Source organism: Centroberyx affinis, unplaced genomic scaffold, assembly GCF_046629955.1.
Source record: "Centroberyx affinis isolate AG114_WGS23_722 - 3 ecotype Tasmania unplaced genomic scaffold, CSIRO-AGI_Caff_v1 ptg000563l_1, whole genome shotgun sequence".
NCBI lineage: Eukaryota > Metazoa > Chordata > Actinopteri > Beryciformes > Berycidae > Centroberyx > Centroberyx affinis.
Window position 1 is genome coordinate 312,681 of NW_027279206.1, and position 14,564 is coordinate 327,244.

A 14,564-nucleotide genomic window follows, 5' to 3' on the forward strand; every position below is an offset into this window, starting at 1 on the left:
AGGAGTGACTGACAGAGGTTTGAAATTTCGTAGCAGAGAGGTTTTGAGGGAATGAGTCATCTCTCACTTTTGTGAATCTCCTCTGTTAACTGACAAATACTGACAAATACCTGTCCCCGTCACTCGGCCTGTCCGTCTGTCTGTCTTTCTGTCTTTTTCTTCCTCTTTGCCAGCATGCTATGAATAAACACTACCAACTGTAGTCACCCCAGCTCAAGCAGATATTCTATATTTGTCGGTTACAGATTTACATGCCCAACTCCGCATTCTTATATTGTATGCAGAGTTGGGAACACTAATCTTTTAGTCACTTCAACAGATGCCATGAATGAATAATAATCAGAATATGGATTATGATGTTGTCAAAAATAACACTGACAGTTGTCAGGATTTATTTTGTGGATGCTCAAGTCTAAAATGGCATATATGCTCATACATTTGCCAGTGGTTATCCACTGCACTATGCATAAAAAGGACTTGTCTTGTGGAATGCACCAAAATGCAGCAGCGTCCTAGAATAACCCTTACAGGTGTTTGTTTAACAACAGATAATCATCTGTAATTTGATTATTCATTTGTGATGTCACCGTGGGCTGTTATCAGAGTGCGAGTGTGCTGTCGCCAAGCTGTTGTTTGGAACTTGATCACAGAGGGAGCTCTGGGCATGTGCCCACAGCCATTGTCCACTGGCACTCAAAAGCCCATTGGCACTGCCATACCTGCTCTATCAAGTTGGAACCTTCCCATATGCTATTGCGTACATAAAAGCTTGTAGTACATCAGATTGTTTTGTCTGCCTTTGTTTGCCTTTGAAAGTAATTGGATCCTGCCTTATTCTCTTTGCATGCTCCGCTGCTTCTAAGCAGTTCAGCCCAGGAGTGCGTTAGTGCCGTTGTATGCTTTTAAGATGATGAGAAATCAGGTCCAAGTGGCATTTAGCCCTTATTTAGTTCTTAGTGATGGTAATCTTGCCTAAATTTTAGTTTTAGAACTGCTTTTGGCAAAGATTGATTTTAAATCTTGTCGGACATCAATTTAGAGTGCTAAGGGCACTGATTTGAATCTGTATAGAATTTATATGAAAGGAAGCGATATGCACAAGACAAAACGCGCAGATACAAGCTCTCTTTTCCCGCGCACACACACACACACACACATACACACACACACACACACACACACACACACACACACACACACACACACAAACAAACATCGTTGCCTATCTATGACTCCTGAGTCATGCTGTTGTTTGGTATCTTCTGGCTTGTGGCCCAGACCTTGGTCTGTGGCTCCCTGTAGAGTTTTGACAAGTGTCATCCCTGATCCTTTATCCTCACATCTCTCCATTCCTCCGTTCCTCCATCCCTCCATCCACTCATTTCTGTCGAGGCGGTCCTCAGACACAGTTTCTGCCTCAGGTACAAACAAGGACAGATGCTGGGGCATGTACATTTCTTGCCTGCTGAAAACAACTGTTGAAAAACCGCCAGTCCCCGACATACGGGGCTTTATGTGTGGCGCTGGCACTGTTTAGCACTTTAATTCATATCATGGCTCCTCAGACCCACTCATAGTTTTTTCTTCATTCTACTTAGGCTATAACTAGGCTATTCTCCTTTTTTCTTTTTCTGTCATTGGGCCTATATCCCTAAGGCTTTCTGTCTTTTGCTGGCATACATACAGGCAAACATAGAGAGGCACAAATATATTCTCCAACTAGCTCTCTCACTATCTTTTCTTTGTCTTTGTCCCTTGGGTTGTATTTTGAGCCAATTTGATGTGTAAAGGATCATTCCACTGTAGTTTCCAATATCCTGTGTAATAGTGTCACTATCTCTGCCTCTCTGGGGACTCTAATCTGGTGGCACACACACATACTCAGAGACGTGCACACACACACATCGGGAGTGCAGGTTAGATTAGCCTTAGTCTTGTGGAGTTAGCTAAGTGTAATAGGGGGGCAGTGATATGGTTTTCTCTCCCTCAGAGCACAAATTATTCTGCAGTGTCCAGCAGACTCAGACCATTGATAAAGGAGAAGATGGTGAGCAACACGCAAGGACAGTGCTGATTTCCTCATCTGAAAAGCCAGGCCCAGTCAGTCATTTTTAATGGATCCCTAAGTAGCTACGTTCATTGTGGAGATGATGATTAGAGAGCCAGCTGGTTCATTCCTCCACATTAAGATAGGGATGAAGAATCAGAATCAGAATGAAGTTTATTGCCAAGTAAGTTTTCACAGTACAAGGAATTTGCTTTGGCATGGAGGTGCATACAATAACATAAAAATAATAAAATAAAATAAAATAAAAATAATAATAATACAATTAAAAATGTAATAAAAAATATAATAAGAAATAAGAAATAAAAATATGTACAAATATATATGTGCAACATAACAATATAACTGTTTTTTTTTTTTCCAAGTGAATGAAATGTACAGTTTGTACAGGTATGTGCAAAATTTTTCCAAGAATGTGCAAAGGTATGGGGGGGGGGATAAGGGACTGTGTCAGTGGGGGTCCCGGGCCTTGTTGATGAGGCCAGCTGCAGACGGGAAGAAACTGTTCTTGTGGCGTGAGGTTTTGGTCCTGATGGACCGCAGCCTCCTACCAGAGGGGAGTGTTTCAAATAGTTTGTGTCCAGGGTGAGAGGGGTCGGCCACAATCTTTCTTGCTCGCCTCAGGGTCCTGGAGGCGTACAGGTCCTGGAGGGAAGGAAGATTGCAGCCAATCACCTTCTCAGCAGAGCGAATGATACGCTGCAGTCTGCCCTTGTCCTTGGCAGTGGCAGCAGCGTACCAGATGGTGATGGAGGAGGTGAGGATGGACTCAATGATGGAGGTGTAGAAGTGCACCATCATCGTCTTCGGCAGGTTGAACTTCCTCAGCTGCCGCAGGAAGTACATCCTCTGCTGCGCTTTTTTGGTGAGGGAGCTGATGTTCAGCTCCCACTTGAGGTCCTGGGTGATGATGGAGCCCAGGAAGCGGAAGGACTCCACAGTGTCGACTGGGGAGTCTCTCAGGGTGATGGGGGTGAGTGGGGCTGGGTTCTTCCTGTAGTCCACAACCATCTCCACTGTCTTCACAGCGTTGAGCTCCAGGTTGTTCAGTGCGCACCAGGACACCAGGCGGTCGATCTCCTGCCTGTAGGCTGACTCATCCCCACCAGAGATGAGCCCAATGAGGGTGGTGTCGTCCGCGAACTTCAGGAGCTTGACAGACTGGTGACTAGAGGTGCAGCTGTTGGTGTACAGGGAGAAGAGTAGAGGGGAAAGAACGCAGCCTTGGGGGGAACCGGTGCTGATGATCCGGGAGTCAGAGACATGTTTTCCCAGCTTCACGTGCTGCTTTCTGTCCGACAGAAAGTCTGTGATCCACCTGCAGGTGGAGTCAGGCACACTCGGCTGGGAGAGCTTGTCCTGTAGCAGAGCCGGGATGATTGTGTTAAAGGCAGAGCTGAAGTCCACAAACAGGATCCTGGCGTAGGTTCCTGAGGAGTCCAGGTGCTGGAGGATGAAGTGGAGGGCCATGTTTATTGCGTCGTCTACAGACCTGTTGGCTCTGTAGGCGAACTGCAGGGGGTCCAGGATGGGGTCAGTGAAGTTTTTGAGGTGTGACAGCACAAGGCGTTCAAAAGACTTCATCACCACAGAGGTCAGGGCGACGGGTCTGTAGTCATTAAGTCCTGTGGTCCTTGGCTTTTTGGGGACAGGGATGATGGTGGAGGTCTTGAAGCAGGCTGGAACGTGGCATGTCTCCAGTGAGGTGTTGAAAATGTCTGTGAACACCGGAGACAGCTGATCGGCACAGTGCTTCAGGGTGGATGGAGAGACAGAGTCTGGCCCGGCTGCTTTGCGGGGGTTCTGTCTCTTGAAAACATGGAGGACGATTGATTTCTCTGTACCCAGAACTAACACATGCTCTTTCCCCTTTTTTCCTTTCTCTCCTCTCCTCTCCTCTCCAGGTACAAGCTGATTCGCCGAAGGGTCATCTGGCTGATAGGGCAGTGGATCTCTGTCAAGTTCAAATCCGACCTTCGACCTTTACTCTATGAGGTCATCCTCAGCCTCATGCAGGACCCTGACCTAGTGGTAAGTAAGCCACAGATCATGCACAGCAGTGTTTCCCACAGAACTCATTTTCTCATCATCTCTTCTTTTGTTTAAGTAAAGGGTGTAAACATACAGCAAAAAATAGGGTGTAAGCATGCAGCTAAAAATAAATAAATTTAATAAATATAAGTCGCATGAACGTTGGGATACAGTCACGTTGCATTTTCACTCATACTGCGATTCGATAGAGGGTTTGGAGAATTAATTAGTTCACTGCAGTGACGGAGCTGCTGCTGAGGAACCGATGACAAAAGTCCAGAGGACCCCGGCGCTATTTACAAAGACCGTCGCCTCTAAAAATGTTGAAAAGAAACATGACATACCGGTCGGAATTGGAAGAGCTCTGGGGATTAGCAGTAAGGCAGTTTACTGACCTGGAAGCTAGTTAACTCGCTAACTTTTGCTAGCTAAACAAAATAGCACCATGTCTTGGCCAACCTGACCGCAAATCCGCTATTATCCTATGTTTTTATAATATGGCCGGGCGGTAACAACATGTGTCCCTCCAGTATCCTGTTTATCCTCGGTGACGTTCAGGTGTTTCTCTCAACATGGGCTACAGGAGACTTTACTCTTTGATCCACAGTAGACGTGGTGTGCGTAGTCTCCTACTGGTAAAAAAATGAATAGCTTCACTTAGTGGCCATTAGTGCAATTAGCTCTCATATAAACAGAGCACAATAATGTAATGAAAGCTCCGTATAAGAGCATTATTGATTCTGCTGGCTCCTCTCTCTTTTCCAGCAATTCATGAACCAAAATCCATCGGCTCTGTCGTTATTTACTTTAGAGAGCAAATAAAATAAAAGCATGTTGATAAAGCTCCATTGTTTTCTCTGAATATTTGGCACCAATATCGTTGTAGTGTGAACGCTTGAGCAACAGCATATCATTATAGTTTATAGTTATCTTTATAGTTGTCACTCTTTGTGTGAATGGGCCTGCTACAAATGCGTTCCAGGTTGTGGCTTGTGCTTCGTTGAGAGACGTCCGCAGTATCACGTAGTGTGTGTGCGCATGCGTGTATGCATGTGTTTGCGTCTCATCTCACACATATTGGGATGAGGGTGTGTTTAGCAGCACCTGCCAAAGCAGGGGGGAGGGACAGCCACTTGAGAGGAGACTGAGTTTTATGAAGGCAAAGACCGCAAAAACAATAGTAAAACTACTAATACCAACGGCAACATTTTCTTTCTCAGCGACGTGAAACTGTGGCGGCAGAAATTAAACTGTGGCGGTGCGTCACAGTTTAATACATTAATGGGAAACCCGAAAACAGCCAAATAATAAAAAAAATCTCTCGTCCTAAACAAACTGCTCGTAATGACTGCAGAGTGCCTACTTTCCCTGAAAACACTGTATCCGTAATGACTGAAATGGGCTATTAGTTAGTGTAAAGTGCACAATCAGCTGCACAAACAGTGTTCTCTGCTCAACAGTATGGGTCCAGAGCTGTAATGCTACCAGCCAGCAAGTCTGGTTTCCACAACAGGGCCACACAGTTAGCCAGGGCTTACTTAATTTTTGTCAACTGATTTCTCTCAACATACTATTTTTTCTATTTTCGTTTTCGTATTTTTGCTAGGCGTATAATTTCTTAGTTAGGGGTTAAATAGGGCTTTTATTTACCTGTTGACATTACTAGTTGGCCCAGGCCATGGTAAATTCTACGTGGTCCTACTTTGGGAAAGTGGATGTTGTGCCACAGTCATTTTCACTTTAAATTACATTTCGCTAAGCTTTCTTGCCTCATGAGCCATGCACTTGTTTGATAAGTAGAACATTCTTCTAATATAATTTAGGAAACAGAATTTAAATGGCCGTGTAAATAATTCTGTATTCTACATTGTTTACAGTTTAAGTCAAGGTAATCTCTACATTAGAAAAATAACCTTGTGAATTACTGGACGTTTAGCTTCACTCTCTGCGTCTCATTGTCTCTCTTACTTTATAGTCCATCTTTGGAAAATCCTTTAAAGTTTGTGGTTCCGAGAAAAATAAAATTAGGCCTTAAATGATTTTGAAAATTAATGGATGGGATTGTAAGTACTTGATATATATATATATTTTATTTTTTTTATTTTTTTTATTTTTTTTTTATTTTTAAGTAGCACCCAGTTTCATCAATATGCCTCAGCTCTCTGGAACCCTCCCTGTCCTAGCATACTTTTTGTTGATAATGCAGCAGTTTTACCATGATTTCTTGACTAAATCATGAGTAAAAATAAGGCCTCGATGATAATTTTGACAGATGTCATGCCAATTTTGAATCTTTTGAATTTTACTAAACAAGACATTGAAAGTCATTGAAAAGTCATTGAATTAGATTAGAAATGAGTATGGGAACACTGACATGTAAATGGTGTCTGTTTTCTGTGGTAATGTTAACCAATGTCTAGCCCAGGAGCTTTGTATGTGAGATTCACACACCTGGGGGTTATGCATATAACCAGTGTTCCCTGAGGGAGGGAAACGAGGTACAACACATTAGTATGGGGATTGTGTCCTCGTGAGACCAACCTGAAGAACCTTTCTCAAAACGCCTGTCAAGGCCAATGAGACTGAAGCAGGCAAGGGGAGTCCCGCCTTCCCCTGGGGCTACAAAAGACCCTGCACAGTCTCTGCTCCTCAATCTAACCGCACTTCACCAAGTCAGATAATAGGCGGTGAGGGGCTAACTTGTGTTGTATCTCGTTTCCCTCCCTCAGGGAACATTGGTTATATGCATAACCCCCAGTTCCCTTTTGGTCGGTACAACACATTAGTATGGGGACATAGCAATGCGCCCCGAAAAACACCCTTGCAGATAGACTGAGATGAACTGGCCCTGATACAGCAGCCGTGATGACGTCAGCTACATCACCTTCCTGCTGAGAGCACAGACTGAGTGGCATCCTGAGCTGTCACATCCAGGCAATAAAACTTCATCAATGTATGTGTAGAAGCCCAGCTCGCAGCAGAGCACACATCCTCCACCGACATCCCTTTAAAAAGGGCCCAAGATGCGGCCATACCTCTGGTGGGCACGCTACCGGGCATCTGTGCACCCTTGCAGGCATAAGCACGCGAAATGGTCTCCTCTATCCAGTGAGAAAGGCGTTGCTTGGAAAGTGCCTTCCCTTTAAGTGGGTTAGCAAAACAGACAAAAAGCTGGTCAGTTGTGCATATTTCCCTCGTATGCTCGACATACACGCGCAACGCACGTACCGGGCATAGGTTATGCAGATGCCGTTGCTCGGTTGTTGCAAATGGGGGTGGTGAAAAGGACGTGAGCTCAAAAGATAATGCCCTGTATGACAAAGCAGGTACTTTAGGGATGTACGCAGGTATCACCTTAGAGCTGTCCAGCGCAAACTGTTAACATGAAGGATGAACAGAGAGCGCATGGATGTCTCCCACGCGTTTCGCTGAGCACAGTGCCAATAAGAATGCTGTCTTATATGAAAGCACATCAATGCCCACAGACTATAATGGCTCAAAAGGCGCATCGCACAGTGCATCTAGAACCAGAGCAAGGTCCCACTGGGGATCATGGTTTTGCGCATCGGCCTCTTACGCTGTACACCCTTCATAAAATGCATCACCAGAGGATGGGAGCCAGGAGATTTTCTGTCAAATCCCACATGGCAGGCAGAAATAGCCAACAGATAGACCTTAATAGTGGAAAAGGAAAGGCCTCTTTCCAATAATTCTTGGAGAAATGTCAAAATATCCACCACAGAGCTTTGGAACGGAATAATATTCCTTTCGTGACACCAAGCATCGAATAAACGCTACTTGAGCGTATATAACCCCTGCGTGGACACTGCTCTGGCACTCTGTATTGTGTCAATGATGTTAGCAGGCAACCTTGTTGCTGTCAGTTTCTCCCTTTCAGGGGCCAGGCTCACAGATCCCAAATTTCGGGCGTGGGTGCCAAATCTGGCCCTGGGCCTGCGACAGCAGGTCTCTGCGCATGGGGAGGCGCCACGGTCTCCCGTTCAGAAGAGAAATGATCTCCACGAACCATGCTTTCTTGGGCCAACGTGGGGCGATCAGAATCATAGTTAATCTCCCTATGCGCACATGCTCCAGTGTGGTCTGGATTAGCGCCACCGGAGGAAACACGTACAGGAGTGTCTGAGGCCACTGATGAGCCAGCGCATCTAACCCGAGGGGCACGCTCCCGTCCTGTAGCAAGAAGAACATAGGACAGTGTGTGTTTTCTCTCGAGGCGAACAGATTGACGGTGGCTCTGCCAAACCGACCCCATATCTGTTCCACTACCTCGGGGTGCAGTCTCCATTCTCTCGCCAGTGGAAAATTGTCTTAGTGACAGATACACAGCATAGTCCAGCAGATTGATATGCCATGACCTCTCCTCGTCTGTCCAGGTCCCATTCACATGCAAGTTCCTGCAGAGGCCTCCCCAGCCCCATTTGGATGCATCCGTGGTGACCAGAACGCGTGAGAGAACCCAGCCCAGAGAGGCTCCCTTGCTCAAACGTGCTGGATCTCTCCATGGGAGCAGAGCCCTCAGGCACGATGGTGTGACCCGCATCCTCTCCTCTCTCCGACGAGAGGAAAATACCTTTCTGGCCTGCACCCAGCGCTGGAATTTTCTCATCATCAGCAAGCCCAGAGGCACCGCTGGAATCATAGAGGCCATCAATCCCAGCAGACGCTGGCACTGACGGAGACGCACAGTGTGATGCGGCTGGAACAGAGACAGACATCGGTTGAAAGCGGCCACTCTCGGGGATGATAACCGGGCTTGATTGTCTATAGAATCCAAATCCAGACTGAGAAAACAAATTTTCTGGCTGGGAGTAAGACAGCTCTTTTTCCGGTTTATGACAAATCCCAGAGACTGTAGGTGAGTCACCAGCTGGGACGTGTGGGTCTCGGCCTGATACTCCGAATCCGACAGAATCAGTAAATCGTCCCGGTAGCCGAGGGTTCGAATCCCCTGGCCTCTGATCGGTGCCAGCGCTGCTTTGAGGCATTTGGTGAAAATGCGAGGAGCGAGGGATAAGCCGAATGGCAGAACTTGGTATTCGTACGCTGTGCAGTCGTAGGCAAAGCGCAGAAACTGTCTGTGTCTTGGTAATATTGGCACGTGAAAATAGGCATCCTTTAGGTCCACCGTAGTGAACCAAACCCCCGGTCGAACCGACTGCATTACCTGGCGTAATGTCAGCATTTTGAACTTGAACTTTCTCAGGTATTTGTTTAGTACCCTCAGGTCCAAAATAGGATGGAGGCCTCCATCCTTTTTCGGTACCACAAAGTAACGGCTGTAAAATCCGCCCTGAGCTTTGTTCATGGGGACCCTGCTTATAGCCTGTTTCTCCAGCAGAGAGTGGATTTCCTGTCTTAATATTGGGGCGCAGGATGGATGCACTTTTGACATTACGATGCCTCTGAATAGTGGGGGACGCTTCCTGAATTGGAGCCTGTAGCCCTGAACTACATTTCCCATGATCCACTGCGACGCTCCTCATGCCTGCCAAGAGGTTTCTCTCGCAGCTAGTCTGCCGAGCATTCGTGGTACAGCAGAGCCCTCTGCTGGTGGGCTGGAGCAATGACCAGGACAGCTCTGAGAGGCTAGGTTTGGGAGCGGACGAGGGGCTATTTCCTTGTTTATTTCCGCTATCTGAGGATATATTGTGGAGCAGGAAAGGCCCTTTATTGACACACAGGTTTTGTGAACATTGTGAACTTTCAGACCTGGTGAAGGGGGAGTGAGTGTGGGGGCTGTGCTTGAGTGCAACTGTTTGCTTAACCGAGGTTTCTTTAACACCAGTGCAAACTGAAAAGGAGGGATCTCTCTTTTTAGCCCTGTGGGTCGAGAGCCTGTGGTATAAGGGGAGACCGTGAGCGCCCCCGGCTTGACCGTCCCCCTGCTTGACCGTCCCCCTGCTTGACTGTCCCCCGGCTTGACCGTCCCCCCTGCTCCCCCCGGGAGAGCTAGGCGGAAGACTGCTTCCTCCCTCTCACTGTGGAGGATCAGTTAGAGGCTGCCACTTGTCGTTGGACAAAACAATGTTTACCCCATGTGGACTGTTTCGGCTGGGATTGGGGCCACTGCTAAGGTATGGGTGCCGCTAGCTGGTGAGAGTAGTCCTCCGGGGAGGGTCTCTTCTGGGATGTACGCCGCGGGAGGGAGTTGGAGTATGCACGGGAGTGCAGACGGGCGTGTCCCTGGCTGCTGGGAGGCTTCGGCTGTGCGTAACAACGCCTGGGCATACTCATACGCAGCGCTTCCTCGTGCTTCTTCCTCTGATCGCAGCGGGTCTGGATTTTCTCCAAAGCCTGTCCGAATAAGCCAGCGGGCTCAACAGCTTGGTGGAGAAACTCAGCGCACTGCGTTTCTGGCAGCTCCGTGAATGTCAACCACAGGTGAAGCTGGGCGACCACCGTCTCAGTCATGCCTTTCCCCGGAGCGACGGCCGCTGTGCTGGAGAGCCGGAGGATAAAATCCGCCGTCCTGTGTGCTTCATCCAGTAGCTTGGCGGGATTCTCCTCCTTTGCCAAGGCCTCGTGGAGATCCCGCAGCTTCTCCACTTGATAAGCCTGCAACATTGAGGCCGTGTTAAGCGCGTGAGTGGTCAGCCCCTGTGCACGGTATATTTTCTCGAGCTGAGTCTGGATTTTCTCCAAAGCCTGTCTGAATAAGCCAGCGGGCTCAACGGCTTGGTGGAGAAATTCAGTGCACTGCGTTTCTGGCAGCTCCGTGAGTGTCAACCACAGGTGACGCTGGGCGACCACTGTCTTAGTCAGCCGGAGGATAAAATCCGCCGTCCTGCGTGCTTCATCCAGTAGCTTGGTGGGATTCTCCTCCTTTGCCAAGGCCTCGGGAGATCCCGCAGCTTCTCCGCTTGATAAGCCTGCAACATTGAGGCCGCGTTAAGCGCGCGAGTGGTCAGCCCCTGTGCACGGTATATTTTCTCGAGCTGAGAGGTGGAGAATCTGCACTGCTTACTGGGGAGAGTGGGTTTGCTGCTTGCGGTGTTAGGCTTCGGTGCCAAGTGGACAGCCAGCGTCTCATCCATCGGAGGAATGTTAGCTAGCCCCGCAGCCTCCATATCCTCCAAGTCCAAGAATTGGGTAAATGGCAGTGACAGCGGAGCATTAGGGGATGCCCAGGACTGTGTGAGCTCGTACACAAAGTCGGGGAAAACAGGTAATTTGTGTCTCACTACTGCGAGCTGCTGCGTGAGAAAATAATTTCCTGCAAGCCTAGTTTGCTGTTGGCGAGGAGGTGTAGCCGACCACGGCACTTCAAGGCGCTCAGCCGCGCGGCGGCACAAGTCGATCATTGGCCGGGGTGGTGCCGTCGGTCTTGGTTGGAAGATCTCCAGCACCGAGGACCTGGGAAGACTCCTCTTCGTCTCCTCCACCTCTGACTTCGGCCTCCTCCTCCGAGAGGCCGCCTGAAGCGGCGAGGGAAAGCTCGTCCTCAGACAGCATGCCCAGTTGTACTTTGTCGATGGAGTCCTCCTCCATACCCACGTACACAGTAACGTTAGTATCTGGGAGGATATCATCCATGTGATCGCCCCATGACTGTCCTACTCCCTCATCGAAGTCCCCGCCTTCGGGTTCGAGCTCCACGGAGGACTCGACGGCTTCAGACAGCAGAGGATCTCCGTGTGCGGCTGAGCTTCCCAGCACCCTCGACAGGAACGCCACATGTTTTTCCAGTGTCATCCTCCAGAGTCGGCAACAGGGCGCACAGGTCTCCGGATTAGCAAGTGCCGCTTTAGCATGCAACATGCCGAAACACACCGGGCAGGCGTTGTGGGTATCCGTCTCAGAGAGAGAAAACCTGCAAGCACTGGGGCACGCACGATTTCTTGCCTTCACAGCTTTGTTAGCTTTGCTAGACCCGCTGGAAGAGCTTTTCTTTCTATTTTAATTCGTGCCATTCCACTGGCAAGTTAGCTTGCTAAACAAATTGTTAGCTTGCTAAACTGGTGTGGAAAAGGCAGTTCTGTTAGCGAGGCTAAACAGGTGCATGTTAGCTGGGCTAAACGCAGTAAAGCAGCTAGTTAGCGAGCTAAACAAGCGCTGTGTAGAGAGCCTTGGTAGCGACGCCTTGGGCAGGGAGCTAACCCACCTCCAAGCAGACAGTTAAATCGCTAGCAAGGGTCCTACGAGAGTCAGGTTATGCGAGGTGAAGTGCAAAAAGATTGAGGAGCAGAGACTGTGCAGGGTCTTTTGTAGCCCCAGGGGAAGGCGGGACTCCCCTTGCCTGCTTCAGTCTTCAGGTTCTTCAGGTTGGTCTCGCGAGGACGCAATCCCCATACTAATGTGTTGTACCGAGTGTACCGACCGAAAGAGAGCCAACAGTTTCTTGGCATTTACCAATGATATTCATGAGCTGAGTCACAGATCACAGATGCCTGTCACTAGCGGCCTGCCATTGTGCCATTTTCTCCAACACAGTCTCCTTTTCACTACTGTTTTTTTTTTTTTTATTCCTCCATGTTTACCCACAGCTTCTAAAGGGAGGAGGCTAAAATATTTGTGGTGACATGTTTAACTCCTTCTGTTTTCAGGACTTTTGCATCCCCAGTAGGAGGGAAGAAGGTTTTCTAGAATATACTGTTAAGCCAGCTTTGACAGTGTCATGCTGTGACATTCCTTAGCCAACACTTTGCCCCACTTTTGCTCACTTCTTCCTCGACTGCAGTCAGGCTCCGTCTCATGCCAGATGAGGCAGGAGTGAGATGTGTACTGAAAGGCTTTGAGGCATCTTAAAAAAGGTGTTTATATGCTGCATTAACCAGGCTTTGTGATCATAATCCGCACTCGGTCATGTTTTTAGTTACCGTATGAGTGACGTCAGTTTTGCACCACAGGGTGTTATAGAAATTGAAGCTTTTAAGCTGATGGCATCAGATGGAGAGATCAATGGCTAAGATGCAGGACTTTTAAATTGTAATTTGTCTTTGTTAAGATTCAGTATTTGCACAGTAACTTAACAGTAAGTCATGAGTTTTAAATGCAAACAATTTCTACCACCATGCCCTAAAGTATGGTGACAGTCCTGTGACAAACCACACTTTACACCTTGCATTAATGTGTGACTCCTATTCAGATTGTATCCAGATGAGAGTTATCCTCATACCTGGCATTAAGAATTTGTCTCAGGTATCAATATGTTAAAATTGCCCCTCCCCTTGCAAAATGCTAATTATTTGTCATCAGCATGACAGATGTTTTCACAGTCAATGTAAAATTCTTAATCTTGTGTTTTAACATGATCTCACAGGCACTGGGGAGGTCACACCACTGCATTAACTTTTTCTTTCACTTTAAAACTTGGCCTCTTGGCATGCCACAGGAGAGAGCTCTCTCGTCTTCAAAGCCACCACTGATAAGGACGATATATTGATAACTCCTGCACATTATTGTTTTTGTGCTCTCCTTTTTTCACTGTAAATGTGAGGACAAATGTAAAAAAAATCATCAATACAGCTGAGTGTACAACAAAAGACTATTTGTGAGTGTTTCTTCTTATGTATTGCTATTGCCATTACATTTAGTTTCAGGGTCATAATTAATCCTTGACCACCTCCAGCGTTGGTTTGGATGATGCTATTTGTCTTGAATGAATCTAAGGAGCTGTTATACATTTCATTGCCCATGACAAGTGCTAGTTGAATTATTTATAGTTAAGTGTGTTGCATGTGTGTGCATGTGTGCAGTTTGACTGGATCCAGCCCCCTAAATTGACTTATGTGCTGCGTCTGCGCTATGCCCACTTCAAATTAAAATTTCCACGCAATTCATTGATCTGGTATTGCTTTTCACTGAGGGGGTTTCCTGTTGAACCATTTCATTAGCCCTTAGAGAAACAGTGAGTTAGGTCAACTTAATTGTTAACCGATTAAAATTCCAATCACTGACTGGTGTCAGTGTGGATGGCCTATATTTTGTTTGAGACAAAAATTGTAATTTTGACTGAATATCAGTGTCAGACTTTATGTGTGCGTGTGCTTGTGTGTGTGTTTCATCAGGCAAACTATTTACCCTCTACATTCTGCAGTAGAAATTAAATGGTTTGTTTTCGTTCATCAGTGTTTGAATTGCAACACGACCCGTGCTGATGACATTTGATGGGCCTCGTTCATCGTAATGCTTTGTTGCTTGTATATTTATGCAGGATTACTAACACGTCACTCTGTATTTTATAATCTAATGTCAATTTGACAAACATGAGATTAAAATTTCAAAACATTTTAAAAAACCTTCCTGGGTGGGAATAAATCATCCTGGGCGGGCTGCCCAGGTAAAGCCTACGTAAGGGAAACCTTGAAATTTTTTCATTTGGTCTCAAGATCCTAAAATTAAATCACCACTTCAGCTCTGAAGGAGGGAAGAGAATGCTGCTATTGCAAGCTTTAAATATTGATGATATTCATTCCTTTGACTGAACAAAACCATTGCACAACAACAC

At 47.0% G+C, this 14,564-nt stretch overlaps 1 protein-coding gene across 1 annotated transcript in view; it reads left to right on the forward strand.

The window, feature by feature from the left end:
• The window catches only part of ipo11 (importin 11), a gene marked incomplete at its 3' end in the record, with an annotated part of 93,354 nt that overhangs the window by 65,247 nt on the left and 13,543 nt on the right, over positions 1–14,564 (forward strand). The window contains exon 16 of the mRNA XM_071518323.1: positions 3,970–4,096. Within this exon, the coding sequence (XP_071374424.1) occupies positions 3,970–4,096 (127 nt within the window). The remainder of the gene's footprint in view (positions 1–3,969; positions 4,097–14,564) is intronic.